The following is a 21,389-nucleotide window of genomic DNA, read 5'->3' on the forward strand; positions in this document are numbered from 1 at the left end:
AACGCAGATTTCTTGCCGGGACATATGGTACAATACAATCGGCAAGATAGGATGGAGCTAGACCATGTAGTATTTTATACGTAAGTAGTAAAACCTTAAAGTCACATCTTGAGTGCACAGGAAGCCAGTGCAGGTGAGCCAGTACAGGCGTAATGTGATCAAACTTTCTTGTTCTTGTCAAAAGTCTAGCAGCCTCATTTTGTACCACCTGTAATCTTTTAATGCTAGACATGGGGAGACCCGAAAATAATACGTTACAGTAGTCGAGGCGAGACGTAACAAACGCATGGATAATGATCTCAGTGTCTTTAGTGGACAGAATGGAGCGAATTTTCGCGATATTACGGAGATGAAAGAAGGCCGTTTTAGTAACGCTTTTAATGTGTGACTCAAAGGAGAGAGTTGGGTCGAAGATAATACCCAAATGCTTTACCGTGTCGCCTTGTTTAATTGTTTGGTTGTCAAATGTTAGAGTTGTATTATTAAATAGAGGTCGGTGTCTAGCAGGACCGATAATCAGCATTTCGGTTTTTTGGGCGTTGAGTTGCAAAAAGTTAGTGGACATCCATTGTTTAATTTCATTAAGACACGCCTCCAGCTGACTACAATCCGGCGTGTTGGTCAGCTTTAGGGGCATGTAGAGTTGGGTGTCATCAGCATAACAGTGAAAGCTAACACCGTATTTGCGTATGATGTCACCTAGCGGCAGCATGTAGATGCTGAAGAGTGCAGGGCCAAGGACCGAACCCTGGGGAACTCCACACGTTACCTTAACGTAGTCCAAGCTAACATTGTTATGGGAAACACACTGCATCCTATCAGTAAGATAAGAGTTAAACCAAGACAGGGCTAAGTCTGACATACCAATTTGTGTTTTGATACGTTCTAATAAAATATTATGATCGACGGTATCGAAAGCAGCACTACGATCGAGGATCAGCAACATAGATGACGCATCAGAATCCATCGTTAGCAGTAGATCATTAGTCATTTTTGCGAGGGCTGTCTCCGTAGAGTGATTTGCCCTGAAACCGGATTGAAAGGTTTCACATAGATTGTTAGACGCTAAGTGTTCATTTAACTGCTCCGCAACAATTTTTTCGAGGATTTTTGAAATAAAGGGAAGGTGAGACCAGTAGTTTACCATGAGGTCAGGATCGAGGTTAGGTCTTTTAAGAAGAGGATGAATAACGGCTTTTTTGAATGCTAGGGGAACAGTGCCCGAGGAAAGTGATAAGTTTATAATATTTAGCACTGATGGACCTAATAATACAAAGAGCTCCTTGATAAGTTTCCCAGGAAGAGGGTCAAGTAAACATGTTGTTTGTTTTATTCCACTTACACGTTGTAACAATTCCTCTAATGTTGTTTCCTCAAAACGAGAGAAACTATTATTAATAGAACCCAGTTGTAGCTGGGACGCATTTTCTTTAATCTCCTTTCTAATGACTTCAATTTTCTTATTAAAGAATTGCATAAAGTCATCAGCTGAGTGGGTGGAGCTACTGGAAGGGGTCCCTTGTTGGGTTAGCGATGCTACCGTACTAAACAAAAATTTAGGATCGTTTTTATTACGGTGGATGAGATTTGAGTAATATTTAGCTTTAGCTAAGGTAAGCATGCGTTTATAAGTTATTAAACTATCACTCCATGCTTGATGGTGCACCTCAAGTTTAGTCGTGCGCCATTTGCGTTCCAGCTTTCTACATAATAATTTCTGAGCTCTAGTTTCTTCTGTAAACCACGGGGTACACTTTTTTCAAACCTTTTTTAACTTTAGCGGTGCTATGTTATCAATGGTTTCGCGCAGGGCGTCGTTAAAGTTGTTAGTGAGGTTATCAATAAAGCCCACATACTTTGGGAATGGTGCCATTACCGAGGGCAGTAGGTCAGCAAGAGTTGTTGTTGTGGCCGTATTAATGTTGCGGCTGCTATAGCAGTTATTATTATTATTACTTTGACGAATATGCGTCCGAACCTCGAATTTTATAAGGTAATGATCGGACAATACTTTAGTATACGGGAGTATCGTAACTTTGGAAATTGTGATACTCCTGACAAGCACTAGGTCTATCGTATTACCGTTGCAATGCGTGGGTTCATTTATTTTTTGTGTAAGACCACAGCTATCAATTATAATCTGGAGCGCTACGCACGGTGGGTCCGATGGGGTATTCATTTGAATATTAAAGTCCCCCATTATGATTATATTATCGGCGTGCGTCACTAGATCAGCAACGAACTCTGAGAATTCATTGATAAAGTCCGAATAGGGCCCTGGGGGCGGTAGATAACAGCCAGGTGTAGAGGCAGCGGTGTGAGAGACCTCATAGTAAGCACCTCAAACGATTTATATTTATTATTTATGTTAGGACTAAGGTTAAAGTTTTCGTTGTATATTAGTGCGACCCCCCCCACCCCGTTTAAGGGGACGGGCAATATGCGCATGTGTAAAGTTAGGAGGACATGCCTCATTTAGCGCAAAAAAGTCGTTTGGTTTAAGCCAGGTTTCGCTGAGACCGATGACGTTAAGATTGTTGTCTCTGATGATATCATTAACTAACAACGTTTTGGGAGACAATGATCTTATGTTTAAAAAACCTATATTATAGGTAGTGGGCTGTTTTAGGGAATTTTTGATCAAATTATCCATAGTAGCAATATTAATAATGTTGTGTTTTTTATGCCCAGTTTTAGTATAATTACGACCACATCTAGGAATTGATACGACGGGAATTTTCCGATTGTTTGTTTGTTGCTTTGATAAACTGAACGCATCATAGATTGCCACCTCAGTAGAACACATGTCCAACTCTGAAACAATCAAAGCAGAAAAAACTTGTTCTAATTTAACTGATTCCTTACCCAGACCGGTAGTCTCGCATCTTCCATTTAAATCCGGCTTCAGGATGGAGGGAAGTGGTCTTCTGTGGGGATTAGCCTTCTGCTTTGTTTTTAGCCCCGCTCGGCATCCGCGTTTCCGACCACACCGCTGGCGTCTGCTCTGTAGATGGCGCCCGCTGTTACTATACTCCCCTGCTTCACAGGCCGCTGGATGTAGCCGCCGAAGTATTCCCGTGCTAGTTAGCAGGTCTAGCAAGCACTCGTCTATCAGTCCAAAACGGCCCGATATGTCCACATCCAGAAGTGTCTGGCGGTCGTACGTGATCACGGAGTGACCACGATGTGAGCCAGCCATAAAGTTTGCAGAATTGTCCGGTATTTCTGCCAAATGTTTCATATTTAGCAAGAGCTCCTCGATGTCGCAGCCCGTCCGGGCGCCGCCATCTTGGATATCTTTTTATCAGATTAGCGCAAAGCTCTTTGGGTAAACATTTACCATATATGGAGATATCTGCTGATGTAACTAAAGCAAAATACATCCCAATATTCTCAAATTTAAAATAGTTCGTTTGCTGCAAATTTGTAAGAATGTTTTATAAATATCTCCCTCATGCCTCCATGGTTTGTTTACATATTTTTGAGACTTATGCAGATCCCAAACACACAAAAACAGGTACCATCAGGTAAGAAAAGTTGGTTTTGCAAGGAACAGTTTTAAAGCAGGACTGTGCTTTTAGCTTGTTAGCTTCTTTTTGTCACGAGCGGAAGCAGAAGCTGAATCTTTTGTAATAGTTACAACAGTAACTTATTACAAATGTTGATTTGAAATCAAAGGGATGTTGAAAGGTTGAAAGCATTGTTTTTACATATTTCCAATGTAGATGCATGCATTTTAGTACAAACTCCTGATTTTTGTTTTTGCCATAATTTGCATTTCCTGGTAGAAATTTCCCTAGAGTTTAGTTTCAGCTTTCTTTGTACAACGATTATTTCCTTTTTATTTTATTATTTTATTATTATTTACATTTCAACTTCTCTGTTCGCTGCTGATTTTGCATTTGGTAAGTGAACATAAACTGCATGACAGACTGAAGTGGTTGAGCTGAGGTGGCAGCGTGCTTTCAAATTGAATGGACTCTCTTGGTCACCACTTCTGTAAAAGGAATGTGCTTAAAAAGATGTGGTCACTCTTTCACTGGCCCTATAGCCCAAACACACGTACAGTTTCCTTTTTCTTATGTAATCCTTATTGGCCCTCTTTTTTTAAACAAATGTTTTTAAATGCATGTCAGAGCCAATGAAAGAGTCAAATGAGACAAACAAGTTGACGTGAAAACTCCAAGAATGACGAGTTCTGGGCATTGTTTGCACGTTTTCGGCATCTTGTCCTCAATGCATGCTGAATAATAAACCTCATGAAGACAATGAACACTTGGACTGCAGAGACAATGTTGTCCTCCTTGCCTTATTTTATCCGTACATTGCTGTGGCGTCATCTCGCCACTCTACATGTCGGCGCTGCCATTTTACGCATATTCGATATCCAGCTCCCACCTGCAGTCTTCCGTTTGCTGTTCTCTCGCTTGTATGCATGAGCCTCTTGTGACGCTTTGAGGATTTTTATAAAGCCCTTTGTATTATTTGTCTGAATGAGCTTTATCAATGTATATGTTATGCATACGATTTTCTTTTTTTTGTTGCAAAGATTGTGTTTGTGTGTACGATGCAACAAGCAGGCTTGCTTTGAGTCATGTTCAGATTTTTGTCTAACCTCATCGGCGTCACCTTGCAGAAGCTGTATCATCTTAAGACAACAGTCATTTATCAGGGCTGAAGTGGCATGAACAAGACATACAAACACACACAAAAACACTTACATGCTGTTAACTGACTCTTATTTCTTTGTTGGTCTGCCCTCCCCATCCTCCTGCGGTGCCCTAGATGATGACTCAGGCTCGGCTCCTCTGTAAGTACCTGTCAGCCCTTTTTCCTTTGTGGTCTCTCTGCGTTCGGCCCAACCCACTTGTCATTGTGTGTTTCAGGAAAAGCAACTCCACTGCCAACCACAAAGACAAGAATGTGAGGCAAAGGAATTCCAACTAAGAGATGAAAAGGTAAAATAAAGTTAAAAGTTAAAGTACCAATTATTGTCACACACATACTAGATGTGGCGAAATTATTCTCTGCATTTGACCCATCACCCTTGATCATCCCCTGAAAGGTGAGGGGAGCAGTGGGCAGCAGCGGTGCCGCGCCCGGGAATCATTTAATGGTAATTTAACCCCCAATTCCAACCCTTAATGCTGAGTGCCAAGCAGCGAGGTAATAGGTCCCGTTTTTATAGTCTTTGGTATGACTCTGCCGGGATTTAAACTCACGACCTACCGATCTCAGGACGGACACTCTAACCATTAGGCCACTGGGTAGGTCATATAACTGACCACGAGTGAAGAATCCAATTAATTTATGAATGTAAGTGCAATTCTGGTTAGTCGAATGAAATGACATTATGGAAACTAGATAATTCCCGCGGAAAATTTGATGGGCCTGCTATCTTTGCCCTGGACCTCTGGCCGGGGGTCGCTGGGTCACAATCCGTGAGTTTTAGGTTTAACTGTACAAAAAGAGCTACAAAGTGAGCCTAAAATGTTAGCATCCATCCAATTTTCTACCGCTTATTCCCTTCGAGGTTAGCATGTAACTTTAAAATGCTAACATTTAGCATGTGTCCTAATGATGGCATGCTAACAGTTAGCATGTCTCACATTTCCGCTAACACTGCTGAAAACTCTAAGGCTTTGGAAATAGAGAAAGTGTAAAATTAAGTGAAAAAGTTAGCATGCTAAAGCTAGCTAGCTAGCATACTAAAAGTTAACAAGTTTCACATACCAAATTATTTAACTCTGGAGTAAACAGTTGCAAAACAGCTGGAAAAGGTAGCATTTTAATGTTAACATGCTAGCAAGCTAACGTGAGTATGATAATATTTAGCTTGTATCACATGCCAAGTTATGACTCTTTGACGCATTTTCCCTATTAAATTGGCCCATTTTTTTTTTAAATTCTGAATAGAGTCGCCATGGTAACATGAAATGTTTCCAACTTAAAATACGCCGATTGGCGCAAACGAGACCTTTCCGACGGTATAACATATGTGGGGGTTTGGTGGCCGGTTCGTCTCGTAGTAGACTTAAGAGACAAGAGTGCGGAACGATAATAATAATAGAAGTAGAAGTATGAGCACCATTCACATAATGGGCGTTGGCATTTCAGCAGGCCCATAATAAAACCTGGAACAGTTTACTCATCTTTAATCAAAGTAGCATATAGCAGCCCCATTTGTCTGTGGTTCTGTCATAACTTGCACATGTCTTGGCACCATTTTAATCTTTTTATAGTCAGTTAAATGTCACATGGCACATTTTGCCTAAAGAAAAGAAGCTGCCTAATTATGATGTACACCACGAAGAAGGGCACTGTCTGGCGGTCAACGTCTGCACCTAGACACCATCCTATGAAGCAGGGGTCAGCAACCTTCACCATACAAAGAGCCGTTTGAGCCCATTTCCCACCAAATAAAACCCACCGAGAGCCGCAAACTCTGTCTGATCCCTAAAATGATGATAACGCCACTTAGTTTCACTACATTTCTGAAATAGCATTTATGAAATCAAACACTAGACAGAAAACGACTCAACATTTTTTTGTTTTGCTCTGATCAGCTCTCCGCAGCAGTTCCAAAACTAGAGATGTCCGATAACTGCTTTTTTGCTGATATTCCGATATTGTCCAACTCTTAATTACCGATTACAATATCAACCGATACCGATATACATATATATATAGTTGTGGAATTAAAAAATTGTTATGCCTAATTTTGTTGTGATGCCCCGCTGGATGCATTAAGCAATGTAACAAGGTTTTCCAAAATCAATCAACTCAAGTTAGGGGGAAAAAATGCCAACAAGGCACTGCCATGTTTATCATTGAAGTCACAAAGGGCATTATTTTTTTTAACATGCCTCAAAACAGCAGCTAGGAATTTGGGATATGCTCTCCCTGACAAAGCATGACGAGGTCTAGGTGGGCGAGGTCGGGAAGGGTGTCGGGGTTGAGGTAGCGTCCCGTAAGAGTTAGTGCTGCAAGGGGTTCTAAATATCTGTTCTGTTGTGTTTATGTTGTGTTACGGTGCGGATTTTCTCCCGAAATGTGTTTGTCATTCTTGTTTGGTGTAGGTTCAACGTGTGGTGCAGATTCGTAACAGTGTTAAAGTTGTTTATACGGCCACCCTCAGTGTGACCCGTATGGCTGTTGACCAAGTATGCATGCATTCATTTGTGTGTGTGAAAAGCCATAGATATTATGTGATTGGGCCGGCACGCCCCCAATATTGTTGTCTGGGTGGAAATCGGGAGAAATTCGGGAGAATGGTTGCCCCAGGAGATTTTTGGGTGGGGCACTGAAATTCGTGAGTCTCTCTGGAAAATTGGGAGGGTTGGCAAGTATGACTGGGAGATGCAACTGCTCTGTACTTCTCCCTACGTCCGTGTACAACTCTGTACAGCGGCATTTTAAAAAGTCATAAATTTTACTTTTTGAAACCGATACCAATAATTTACGATATTACATTTTTAAGCATTTGTGGGCCAATATTATCGGACATCTCTATCCAAAACCGCTCTTTTTCGGTCATCTCCAGTCGGGTATTTCTCCACAAATGCTGTGTCTTCAACTTTTGATATTGGTTTTTTTTTTGCAATTTCCTCCCAACATATCAAGACACATGAACCAACCTCGTCAAGAGTGAAGGCAAATTAATCTGTCCATGAAGCATTAAATGTTAAAAAACAATACAATTGGTATTCAACAAAAGATGTCACAAAATATTAAAATGTTTTATTTTTATATTACAAGATCACAAAAATCTCTGTAACATTAAATAAACTTACTAAATAAAATAGAATTGCTTAAAATGAAATAGCCATTATTTATTGAAATGTTTGTGTCAAAGGCCAGGGCTAAGGGAGCCAGGGCAGAAGCATGAAAGCATGAAAGAGCCTCATGTGGCTCCAGAGCCGCAGGTTGCAGACCACTGCTATAAAGGGAAGTAACAATATAAACATTTTATATCACGGTTATCATTATTATCGTGGAATTGGTATATACTGCTCAAAAAGTACTTAAAGATACGCTCAAATCTTTTGCCCGGAATTTTTTTTTGCATGTTTGGTGTTTCTTGTCCTTCACTGATAGTATTTTATCTTTCTGTTTTTAATGTTGGTTTGCACTTTACAAAAAAATTTTTTTGTTAATATTATTACCGTATTTTTCGGATTATAAGCCCCTCCGAAGTATAAGTCGCACCTGCCGAAAATGTATAATAAAGAAGGAAAAAAACATATATGTCGCACTGGAGTTTAAGTCGCATTTTTGGGGGAAATCCATCCATCCATCCATTTCCTACCGCTTATTCCCTTTTTTAGGGGTCTCGGGGGGCGCCAGCGCCTATCTCAGCTACAATCGGGCGGAAGGCGGGGTACACCCTGGACAAGTCGCCACCTCATCGCAAGGCTTTTGGGGGAAATGTATTTGATAAAATACAACACCAAGAATAGACATTTGAAAGGCAATTCAAGATAAATAAAGAATAGTGAACAGGCTGTATAAGTGTATGTTACATGACGCATAAATAACCAACTGAGAAGATGCCTGGTATGTTAACATAACATATTATGGTAAGAGTCATTCAAATAATTATAACATATAGAACATGCTATACGTTTACCAAACAATCTGTCACTCCTAATCAATAAATCCGATGAAATAGTCTTCCTCGATGTCGCTTCTAAACAACTCTGCCAACTCCAAAGGTATGCGCCGCTTCCTCTTGTTGTTTTCTGCTGCATATTTCACTACGTCCAGCTTGTAATCTGCAGTACAGGATTTCCTTTTCGGTCCAATTTTTGTTCAGCCCTTCTAAGTTTTTATAACTTACCGCCAACGATGAAATGATCCATTTTAATAGCTACGGCAGTAGCATACAGCAGTTAGTATCCCATGACCCACAATGCACTTCTGCCATGACCCTCCCCCGCCGAATTCCTATTGGTTAACGTGTATGTGACGATTGCTGACATTTTCTTTGTCTCTTCCGCGAATGACATAAATATTATTATTTAATATTTTACGGTAATGTGTTTATAATTTCACACATAATTTCGAGCATATGTCGCAACCCACCAGCCAAACTATGAAAAAAACTGCGACTTATACTCCCAAAAAATACGGTACTTATTTTTGCATGTGTGCACCTACTCTGGACAGAAGAAGACATCAATGGTGTCATGTGATTGCTCCTGTTTGAGTAAAGCACACTTTGCTTTACCTGCGTGAAGAAGTGTGCACACATACTGTACCTGTTATCGCTGGTTGACACCTGTGGGGAGTTCTACTGTCTTCCACTTCTTGGGTGTTGTGGGAAATTTGGAGCACAGGGAGGTTGTGGAAGAATTATTTTAGGAGCTTGATGGCCCACCTGTTCTGAACAATCCACACGTTAAGATTTTAGTTTTTCACCCAAAATTTCCTTCCTTAAGAGGAGGATATCATTCATTTAGAGCTTCCTCTACTCTACACCTGGGCAAATTAAGGCCCCGGGGGCGTTTCAATCTGTCCTGCCGGACATTCCCCAAAATATTGTTTAGATCTTTTAAGATGGAAAGTGTCACTGCCATTATGATGTGCAGTGATGTTTACAAATGACTGTAAATCTTGAACTATACAGAGTATTTCAATGGTTTGAATCTGCGCTTTTGCATGATATACTAGTTACTATGGTAAATGGGTTATACTTGTATAGCGCTTTTCTACCTTCTAGGTACTCAAAGCGTTTTGACACCATTTCCAGATTCACACACTGATGGCGGGAGCTGCCATGCAAGGCTCTAACTGCGATCCATCAGGAGCAAGGATGACTTGTCTTGCTCAAGGACACAACAAAGTTGGTAGAAGGTGGGGATGGAACCAGGAACCCTCAGGTCGCTGGCACGGCTACTCCTCCAACCACGCCGTCCCCAGTTACTAGGGTTGTATGTTTTACCGGTATTGGTGTAGTAGTATACCGTATTTTTTTAAATACGGTATACTACTACTACACCACTCCTCTCTGAGCTGCAACCTTATCGTGGTAGAGGAGTTTGCGTGTCCCAATGATCCTAGGAGCTATGTTGTCCGGGGGCATAAAGCCTCCTGGTAGGGTCTCCCAAGGCAAACAGGTTCTAGGTGAGGGATCAGACAAAGAGCAGCTCAAAGACCTTTATGAAGAAGAAAAATCATGGACCCAGATTTCCCTCGCCCGGACGCGGGTCACCGGGGCCCCCCTCTGGAGCCAGGCCCGGAGGTGGGGCACGATGGCGAGCGCCTGGTGGCCGGGCCTGTTCCCATGGGGCCCGGCCGGGCACAGCCCGAAGAGGCAACGTGGGTCACCCCTCCAATGGGCTCACCACCCATAGCAGGGGCCATAGAGGTCGGGTGCATTGTGAGCTGGGCAACAGCCGAAGGCAGGGCACTTGGCGGTCCGATCCTCGGCTCCAGAAGCTAGCTCTTGGGACGTGGAACGTCACGTCACTGGGGGGGAAAGAGCCTGAGCTAGTGCGCGAAGTCGAGAAATTCCGGCTGGATATAGTCGGACTCTCTTCGACGCACAGCAAGGGCTCTGGAACCACTTCTCTCGAGAGGGATTGGACCCTCTTCCACTCTGGCGTTGCCGGCAGTGAGAGGCGACGGGCTGGGGTGGCAATTCTTGTTTCCCCCCGGCTCAAAGCCTGTACGTTGGAGTTCAACCCGGTGGACGAAAGGGTAGCCTCCCTCCGCCTTCGGGTGGGGGGGACTGTTGTTTGTGCTTATGCACCAAACAGCAGTTCAGAGTACCCACCCTTTTTGGGAACACTCGAGGGAGTACTGGAAAGTACTCCCCCGGGTGATTGCCTTGTCCTACCGGGAGACTTCAACGCTCACGTTGGCAACGACAGTGAAACCTGGAGAGGCGTGATTGGGAAGAATGGCCGCCCGGATCTGAACCCGAGTGGTGTTTTGTTATTGGACTTTTGTGCTCGTCACAGTTTGTCCATAACAAACACCATGTTCGAACATAAGGGTGTCCATATGTGCACTTGGCACCAGGACACCCTAGGCCACAGTTCCATGATCGACTTTGTAGTTGTGTCATCGGATTTGCGGCCTCATGTTTTGGACACTCGGGTGAAGAGAGGAGCGGAGCTTTCTACTGATCACCACCTGGTGGTGAGTTGGCTGCGATGGTGGGGGAGGATGCCGGACAGACCTGGGAGGCCCAAACGCATTGTGAGGGTCTGCTGGGAACGTCTGGCAGAGTCTCCTGTCAGACAAAGTTTCAATTCCCACCTCCGGAAGAACTTTGAACATGTCACGAGGGAGGTGATGGACATTGAGTCCGAGTGGACCATGTTCCGCACCTCTATTGTCGAGGCGGCAGATCGGAGCTGTGGCCGCAAGGTGGTTGGTGCCTGTCGGGGCAGCAATCCTAAAACCCCTTGGTGGACACCAGCGGTGAGGGATGCCGTCAAGCTGAAGAAGGAGTCCTATCGGGTCCTTTTGGCTCATAGGACTCCGGAGGCAGTGGACAGGTACCGACAGGCCAAGCGGTGTGCAGCTTCAGCGGTCGCGGAGGCAAAAACTCGGACATGGGAGGAGTTCGGGGAAGCCATGGAAAACGACTTCCGGACGGCTTCGAAGCGATTCTGGACCACCGTCCGCCGCCTCAGGAAGGGGAAGCAGTGCACTATCAACACCGTGTATGGTGCGGATGGTGTTCTGCTGACCTCAACTGCGGATGTTGTGGATAGGTGGAAGGAATACTTCGAAGACCTCCTCAATCCCACCAACACGTCTTCCTATGAGGAAGCAGTGCCTGGGGAATCTGTGGTGGACTCTCCTATTTCTGGGGCTGAGGTCGCTGAGGTAGTTAAAAAGCTCCTCGGTGGCAAGGCCCCAGGGGTGGACGAGACCCGCCCGGAGTTCCTTAAGGCTCTGCATGCTGTGGGGCTGTCTTGGTTGACAAGACTTTGCAGCATCGCGTGGACATCGGGGGCAGTACCTCTGGATTGGCAGACCGGGGTGGTGGTTCCTCTCTTTAAGAAGGGGGACCGGAGGGTGTGTTCCAACTATCGTGGGATCACACTCCTCAGCCTTCCCGGTAAGGTTTATTCAGGTGTACTGGAGAGGAGGCTACGTCGGATAGTCGAACCTCGGATTCAGGAGGAACAGTGTGGTTTTCGTCCTGGTCGTGGAACTGTGGACCAGCTCTATACTCTCGGCAGGGTTCTTGAGGGTGCATGGGAGTTTGCCCAACCAGTCTACATGTGCTTTGTGGACTTGGACAAGGCATTTGACCGTGTCCCTCGGGAAGTCCTGTGGGGAGTGCTCAGAGAGTATGGGGTATCGGACTGTCTTATTGTGGCGGTCCGTTCCCTGTACGATCAGTGCCAGAGCTTGGTCCGCATTGCCGGCAGTAAGTCGAACACATTTCCAGTGAGGGTTGGACTCCGCCAAGGCTGTCCTTTGTCACCGATTCTGTTCATAACTTTTATGGACAGAATTTCTAGGCGCAGTCAAGGCGTTGAGGGGTTCCGGTTTGGTAACCGCAGGATTAGGTCTCTGCTTTTTGCAGATGATGTGGTCCTGATGGCTTCATCTGACCGGGATCTTCAGCTCTCGCTGGATCGGTTCGCAGCCGAGTGTGAAGCGACCGGAATGAGAATCAGCACCTCCAAGTCCGAGTCCATGGTTCTCGCCCGGAAAAGGGTGGAGTGCCATCTCCGGGTTGGGGAGGAGACCCTGCCCCAAGTGGAGGAGTTCAAGTACCTAGGGGTCTTGTTCACGAGTGAGGGAAGAGTGGATCGTGAGATCGACAGGCGGATCGGTGCGGCGTCTTCAGTAATGCGGACGTTGTACCGATCCGTTGTGGTGAAGAAGGAGCTGAGCCGGAAGGCAAAGCTCTCAATTTACCGGTCGATCTACGTTCCCATCCTCACCTATGGTCATGAGCTTTGGGTCATGACCGAAAGGATAAGATCACGGGTACAAGCGGCCGAAATGAGTTTCCTCCGCCGTGTGGCGGGGCTCTCCCTTAGAGATAGGGTGAGAAGCTCTGCCATCCGGGAGGGACTCAAAGTAAAGCCGCTGCTCCTCCACATCGAGAGCCAGATGAGGTGGTTCGGGCATCCGGTCAGGATGCCACCCGAACGCCTCCCTAGGGAGGTGTTTAGGGCACGTCCAACCGGTAGGAGGCCACGGGGAAGACCCAGGACACGTTGGGAAGACTATGTCTCCCGGCTGGCCTGGGAACGCCTCGGGATCCCCCGGGAAGAGCTAGACGAAGTGGCTGGGGAGAGGGAAGTCTGGGTTTCCCTGCTTAGGCTGTTGCCCCCGCGGCCCGACCTCGGATAGGCGGAAGATGATGGATGGATGGATACTACTACACCAAACTTATGTTTGGCCCCTGGCCAAACATAAGTTTGGCCGGGGGCGACTTATGTGTGAAATTATTAACACGTTACCGTAAAATATCAAATATTATTTAGCTCATTCACGTAAGAGACTAAACGTATAAGATTTCATGGCATTTATGGATTAGGAGTGACAGATTGTTTGGTAAAGGTATAGCATGTTCTATATGTTATAGTTATTTGAATTACTCTTACCATAATATGTTACGTTAACATACCAGGCACCTTCTCAGTTGGTTATTTTTGCGTCATATTCAGCCTGTTGTTCACTATTCTTTATTTATTTCAAATTGCCTTTCAAATGTCTATTCTTGGTGTTGGATTTTATCAAATAAATTTCCCCCAAAAATGCGATTTATACTCGTGTGCGACTTATATATGTTTTTTTCCTTCTTTATTATGCATTTTCGGCCGGTGCGACGTACACTCCGGAGCGACTTATACTCCGAAAAATACGGGTAGTAATGAAGGGTGTACTTACTCAACAGCCATACATGTCACACTAAGGATGGCCGTATGAACAACGGCAACACTGTCATAAATATGTGCTATATAATGAAAGCACACTAAACAACAATGACAAACACATTTTGGGAGAGTATTTGCACGGCAACATACTTAAACACCAAAGAACAAATTCCCAGAATTCCCTGCAGCACCTACTCTTCCGGGACGCTACAATGTAAACAAACGCCAAAGGTGGGTCCACCGTAATGATACCAAGTACAGGAGCGTATCTCGTCGATATTTTTTAGCATCACAAAATCTTATTTTGTTTTTTATGTTTATAAACTCAGGAAATATGTCACTGGACACATGAGGACTTTGAGTATGACCAATGTATGATCCTGTAACTACTTGGTATCGGATTGATACCCAAATTTAACTAATGTAAAGCATCCAAACAGAAGAATAAGTGATTATTACATTTTAAAAGAAGTGTGGATATAACATGTTAAAAGAGAAAATAAGCCGATATTAACAAGTAGATTAATAATACATTTTTTACCACTTGTCCTTAATAATTTTGACAAAATAATAGCATGATAAATGACACAATATCCATCCATCCACTTTCTACCGCTTTTCCCTTCCAGGTGCTGGAGTCTAGAATACATTACTGCATATGTCAGCAGCTAAATTAGGAGCCTCTCTTTGCTTACTTACGACTAAAAGACAAGTTGTCTCGTATGTTCACTATTTCATTTAAGGACAAACTTGGAATAAGAAACATACACTACCGTTCAAAAGTTTGGTGTCACCCAAACAATTTTGTGTTTTCCATGAAAAGTCACACTTATTCACCACCATACGTTGTGAAATGAATAGAAAATAGAGTCAAGACATTGACAAGGTTAGAAATAATGATTTGTATTTGAAATAAGATTTTTTTTACATCAAACTTTGCTTTCGTCAAAGAATCCTCCATTTGCAGCAATTACAGCATTGCAGACCTTTGGCATTCTAGCTGTTAATTTGTTGAGGTAATCTGGAGAAATTGCCCCCCACGCGTGCTTCTAGAAGCCGCTCCCACAAGTTGGATTTGTTGGATGGGCACTTCTTGCGTACCATACGGTCAAGCTGCTCCCACAACAGCTCAATGGGGTTCAGATCTGGTGACTGCGCTGGCCACTCCTTTACAGATAGAATACCAGCTGCCTGCTTCTTCTCTAAATAGTTCTTGCACAATTTGGAGGTGAGTTTCAGGTCATTGTCCTGTTGTAGGATGAAATTGGCTCCAATAAAGCGCTGTCCACTCACTGGGTATGGCATGGCGTTGCAAAATGTAGTGATAGCCTTCCTTTTTCAGAATCCCTTTTACCCTGTACAAATATCCCACCTTACTAGCACCAAAGCAACCCCAGACCATCACATTACCTCCACCATGTTTAACAGATGCCGTCAGGCATTCTTCCAGCATCTTTTCAGTTGTTCTGCATCTCACAAACGTTCTTCTTTGTGATCCAAACACCTCAAACTTGGATTCATCCGTCCACAACACTTTTTTCCAGTCTTTCTTTGTCCAATGTCTGTGTTCTGTTGCCCATCTTAATCTTTTTCTTTTATTGGCCAGTCTCAGATATGGCTTTTTCTTTGCCACTCTGCCCTGAAGCCCAGAATCCCGCAGCCGCTTCTTCACTGTAGATGTTGACACTGGTGTTTTGCGGGTACTATTTAATGAAGATGCCAGTTGGGGACCTGTGAGGCATCTGTTTCTCAAACTAGAGACTCTAATGTACTTATCTTCTTGCTCAGTTGTGCAACACAGCCTCCCACTTCTTTTTCTACTCTGGTTAGAGCCTGTTTGTGCTGTCCTCTGAAGGGAATAGTACACACCGTTGTAGGAAATCTTCGATTTCTTAGCAATTTCTCGAATGGAATAGCCTTCATTTCTAAGAACAAGAAAAGACTGTCGAGTTTCAGATGAAAGTTCTCTTTTTCTGGCCTATTTGAGCGTTTAATTGACCCCACAAATGTGATGCTCCAGAAACTCAATCTGCTCAAAGGAAGGTCAGTTTGGTAGCTTCTGTAAGGAGCTAAACTGTTTTCAGATGTGTGAACATGATTGCACAAGGGTTTTCTAATCATCAATTAGCCTTCTGAGCCAATGAGCAAACACATTGTACCATGAGAACACCGGAGTGATAGTTACTGGAAATGGGCCTCTATACACCTATGTAGATATTGCACCAAAAACCAGACATTTGCAGCTAGAAAAGTCATTTACCAAATTAGCAATGTATACAGTGTATTTCTTTAAAGTTAAGACTAGTTTAAAGTTATCTTCATTGAAAAGTACAGTGCTTTTCCTTCAAAAATAAGGACATTTCAATGTGACCCCAAACTTTTGAACGGTAGTGTATGTTTAATGTACCCTAAGATTTTTTGTTAAAATAAAGCAAATAATTGACATTTTTGGTGTTCCCCTTTATTTAGAAAAGTACCGAATTACATTTTGGTATCAGTACCCGTACCAAAATATTGCTATCGGGACAACGCTACTAGTTACTATGGTAATCTAGTTACTATGGTAATATAAATCACAGCAGCTCAGACGAGGCACCAAGCAGTGTGGGTGGGGAGCGTTTCCACAGAGTGTTTCCAGAGCGGCCAGCCTGATATGCGGGGGTAAGGGACAGACACAGGAGAGTTTTACAACAAAGTTCTAAAGCTTAGTGATATATCAGCTATATGAGAATGTAGGTGGGTTTATTTTGTATCTTTCGCGTTCACATTTTGCTTGATTGTAAAATATGTCAACAGAGAGGGGGTGTGACGTTCATATGTTGTCAATATTCAGTGTTTTATCTTTCATAGTTAATATTGTAATTCCCACTGTCTTTATTTTCATGTACATTCTGGGTGTTTCATTCAGTACAAAAATATAAAATTCCATTCCGTTTTTTAATGCGGTCTGTCATAACGTTTTTAGCATTCGGACATTATTGTGAGGTTTTGTGTTTTGGTGTTCCTAAAAATAGATAAACTCACCCCCAGACACATTTTTTTTTTCTCTAAATTTTTTCAAAATAATTGCCCGGGCCTGGTCTACTCCCTGAAAAGCTGATTTCTGCGTGCATATTCTCTGTAGCATTTAGTTTATGCAAATAATACAAATCATTTTTGCCTTTTGACTAAAGTTAGCTTTATCGAGTACACAAAAATTGTTGTCTATTTTTCTTAAGCTGCTGGGTCTCCTTAATCTTGTGGCACCTCACAATTGAGAACCTCTCTTTTACACATAATATTTTTAGTCTGTGCATCTCTTCAAATAACATGCCATACATTTTAAGACAGCATAATTTGTCCCTACAGGAAATGAAGCTTTATTAACATGTTGCCATATTTTGTGTTTCTCCACCCAGATGAGAAGTCCACACGGGCAGTCACGTCCGAGTTGTCACACTGCACATTTGTCCCGTGCACCCTGCAATGTCAAAATAACCTCTTTTGTGCTGGAGTGTTGATGTTCTCAAGACAATGACCGGTTAGCGCTTGCTTTGATTTTCTTCTTTGACTAACCTTCTCCATGTTGTGCAGCCAGAGAGCTTTGAATGTGTGAAATACTTCCCTGCTTGAAGCCAACTATTGCATGACCTCCATCACCGTCCTTTAGCCCAGTGTGTTGTTTTAAACCAACTAAATAAACCATCGCTATGTCTTTGGTGAGGAATGCTTCTTTCGAGGTTAGGTTTCAGTTTCAAAATCATCTTTTAAATTCCTGTCGACTACCCTTTTGTCATTTTTGAATCCCCTCTTTTGCTGGTCTTTTTAAAACGCTTGTTAGGTTGTTTTTTCTTTGCTATAGGAAAACTGTCCTGTTAATATTTCTAAAGACTTTTACTTTGTACACTTAGTTTCTTAGTTAAAAAAAAAATACATATGAAGGACCAACTGCAAAATGTAGGAGCAGTTGCGATGCCAGTACTACATCACAATGTTTCACTTGTTCACCCACATGATCTAAACTAAAAAAAAAAAGGGTGTTGGTTGGGTCACTTCACTTAAAAAAAAAAAAAAGTTCCACTTAGCATTCTGCCTGAGTTGTGTGTTGTGATTGAATGTTGCTGTTAACACATTTAAAGATTTTAGCCAGATTTGTGAGAGTTGTACTTTCCGACCTGTTGTACAACCTGTACAAACTGAATAAAGGTATATCATTTTACATCGTCTGGTTTTCACTGTTGTGTGCGTCATGTCAAGAAGGAAAAGATCATAACAAACCCAACAGCAACAAAAACAGGCCTGAAAATAGATCACAAGAATTTACTCACCAAAAAAATATATATTAACGTAAGTTAAATCTGAAGCCGCAATATATAACATTTAAATACAGTAACCACAACTTTTTATTAATTTATTTAAATGCCTACTGAAATGACATTTTCTTATTTAAACAGGGATAGCAGGTCCATTCTATGTATCATACTTGATCATTTCGCGATATTGCCATATTTTTGCTGAAAGGATTTAGTAGAGAACATCGATGATAAAGTTCGCAACTTTTCGTCGCTAACAGAAAAGACCTGCCTTTACCGGAAGTCGCAGACGATGACATCACCCGTTGATTGCTCCTCATACTCCTCACATTGTTTTTAATGGGAGCCTCCAACAAAAAGAGCTATTCAGACCGAGAAAACGACACTTTCCTCATTAATTTGAGCGAGGATGAAAGATTTGTGTTTGAGGATATTGATAGCGAAGGACTAGAAAAAAAAATAAAGGAAAAAAAAATAAACTATTGCATTGGGACGGATTCAGATGTTTTTAGAGACCTTTACTAGGATAATTCTGCAAAATCCCTTATCTTTCTATTGTGTTGCTAGTGTTTTAGTGAGTTTAACAGTACCTGATAGTCGGAGGGGTGTGTCCACGGGTGTGTTGAGCGCAGTGTCTCAGGGAAGTCGACAGCAGCTTTATGGAGGGCGCAAGCTCAGCTGATCTCCAGTAAGAAGCGACTCTTTGACCACAATTTTCTCATCGAAACCTGCTGGTTGACATTTGGTCGGGATCCATGTTCGCTTGACCGCTGTGATCCATAGTAAAGTTTCACCTCCGGGAATTTTAAACAAGGAATCACCGTGTGTTTGTGTGGCTAAAGGCTAAAGCTTCCCAACTCCATCTTTCTACTTTGACTTCTCCTATATTAATTGGACAAATTGCAAAAGATTCAGCAACACAGATGTCCAAAATAATGTGTAATTATGCGGTTAAAGCAGACGACTTTTAGTTGTGTGTGTGTGTGCAGCGCTCGTATTTCCTAACAGTCCGTGACGTCACGCGTACACGTCATCGTTACATGGCGTTTTCAAGAAGAAACTCCCCGGAAATTTAAAATTGAAATTTATTAAACTAAAAATGCCGTATTTGGCATGTGTTGCAATGTTAATCAGACTGCGTGGTCGGTAGTAATGGGTTTCAGTAGGCCTTTAAGCACTTATATGTAAAAAAAAATATATTTGCCTGAATTTAGGAATATGTGGTATCGTAGATAATCTTTTATTAACCTACTTGTATACATTGTTAGCTTCCTTGAGAGAAATACTTATGAGAGAGGCCGTTAGAGGGCGCACTCGTTGTTGGGTTGGCTCCTGTCTACGTCACTCGGCAGGAGAAGAAGAGAATACCAAGTCTGGTGTGTTTGTGCAACAAGACGTTGAGTAAACAACTAAAAACAATCCATGTGCAGTGCAATCGTTATAAAGATATGACAGAATGCCTTTTTTTTAATATAAAGAAATGTATGATATGGCACCGAAAATATTCCGAGCTGATAAATGCAAGTAGATCAAGTGCGGTAATTCTACTTGTTGTCCACAAGGTAGAGCTGTTTAGCTGAGCGTGCCTCCACTGGAAGCTACAACATCCTACTTTGGCAAATAAAGGAACTTTTTCCAATATGTTTTCACCAAATTAGTTCTGACAGTTTCGTGTCAATTGCATTCATGTGGTTGCTTAATAAGTCAATTTGCAGCCTTGAATCATTAAAATACGGATTGTCGGTAAGGTCAAACGTCTAAACAGAAATGATCCATTGAACACGGCCTTAAATGTACTGTAATATATTACATATTGACAATTGAAGACGGATCAAAGTACACGTAATAGGGTATTCATGATGGTTTACTGGTGTTTTGTACATTTTTATTTGAGTCTTTTAGGGGTTTTCATTTTTGCGCGCAACCAAGCTTTAAGAATGCTTCATAACGACTAAAGAGAATCTTGCAACGCCACTTTTTACCACCAGGGGTCGCGCTGTTCCATAAAAATGAAGCTTGAATGTATTACACATTTACATTTAATGACATTGAGCAAACACAGAGTATCTTTGTTATTGTGCCATCCATCTACCACCACACCTTAAAACCATGATCATACACATCGATTTATTCTATGGGGTACAATATTTTAGAAACACACAATACATATTACTTAAAAATCAATCCTTTGATTTTGTATTTTAAGGCATGAATATGGTTATGCCTTAAGTCTCATAAAATGTCTGGCTATAGTGTTGTGTATGGGGCGACTCGGTGGTGTGAATGGACCAAAGATGTTGCCGGTGAGGAATCGTTGAACAAAAGCTTTCACAATCACAGGTGCTACAGCAAAGCTGGAGGAAATGTTAGCCAAATGAAAATCTCTATCCCTCTCTGCCAAGAAAACTTCTCCTTAAAGGCCTACTGAAACCCACTACTACCCACCATGCAGTCTGATAGTTTATATATCAATGATGAAATATTAACATTGCAACACATGCCAATACGGCCTTTTTAGTTGACTAAATTACAATTTAAAATTTCCTGGGAGTTTTCTTCTTGTACACGCGTGACGTCATGGACTGTTAGGAAATATGAGCGCTGCACACACACACATCTAAAAGTCGTCTGCTTTAACGGCAGAATGACACAGTATTTTGGAGATCTGTGTTGCTGAATCTTTAGCAATTTGTTCAATTAATATTGGAGAAGTCAATGTAAAAGATGGAGTTGGGAAGCTTTAGCCTTTAGCCACACAAACACACGGTGATTCCTTGTTTAAAATTCCCGGAGGTGAAACTTTACTATGGATCACAGCGGTCATGCTAACATGGATCCTGACCGAATGTCAACCAGCAGGTTTCGGTGAGAAAATTGTGGTAAAAAGTCGCTTCTTACCAGAGATCAGCTGAGCTCGCGCCGTTCTAAAGCTGTCGTCGACTTCCCTGAGACACTGGCGTCAAGACACCTGTGGACACACCCCTCCGACTATCAGGTACTGTTAAACTCACTAAAACACTAGCAACACAATAGAAATATAAGGGATTTTCCAGAATTATCCTAGTAAATGTGTCTAAAAACATCTGATTCCGTCCCAATGCAATCACGTTTTTTTTTTAAACTTTTTTTTTTTTCTAATCCATCGCTATCAATATCCTCAAACACGAATCTTTCATCCTCACTCAAATTAATGGGGAAATTGTTGTTTTCTTGGTCCGAATAGCTCTTTTTGTTGGAGGCT

At 42.4% G+C, this 21,389-nt stretch overlaps 1 protein-coding gene across 3 annotated transcripts in view; it reads left to right on the forward strand.

Annotated features, from left to right (window-relative positions):
• The window catches only part of bsg (basigin), a 34,616-nt gene extending 16,562 nt beyond the window's left edge, over positions 1-18,054 (forward strand). For 2 of the 3 annotated variants that reach the window (XM_061888558.1, XM_061888557.1), the window contains 3 exons: positions 4,786-4,810; positions 4,887-4,958; positions 17,255-18,054. In XM_061888558.1, the coding sequence (XP_061744542.1) occupies positions 4,786-4,810; positions 4,887-4,947 (86 nt within the window). In that variant the 3' untranslated portion in view covers positions 4,948-4,958; positions 17,255-18,054. Of the gene's footprint in view, positions 1-4,785; positions 4,811-4,886; positions 4,959-5,065; positions 5,117-17,254 lie in introns of all 3 variants that reach the window. The other variant, XR_009804521.1, reaches the window with a different exon arrangement.
• Positions 18,055-21,389: the final 3,335 nt, after the last annotated feature.

The sequence above is a fragment of the Nerophis ophidion genome, linkage group LG26 (assembly GCF_033978795.1).
Source record: "Nerophis ophidion isolate RoL-2023_Sa linkage group LG26, RoL_Noph_v1.0, whole genome shotgun sequence".
NCBI lineage: Eukaryota > Metazoa > Chordata > Actinopteri > Syngnathiformes > Syngnathidae > Nerophis > Nerophis ophidion.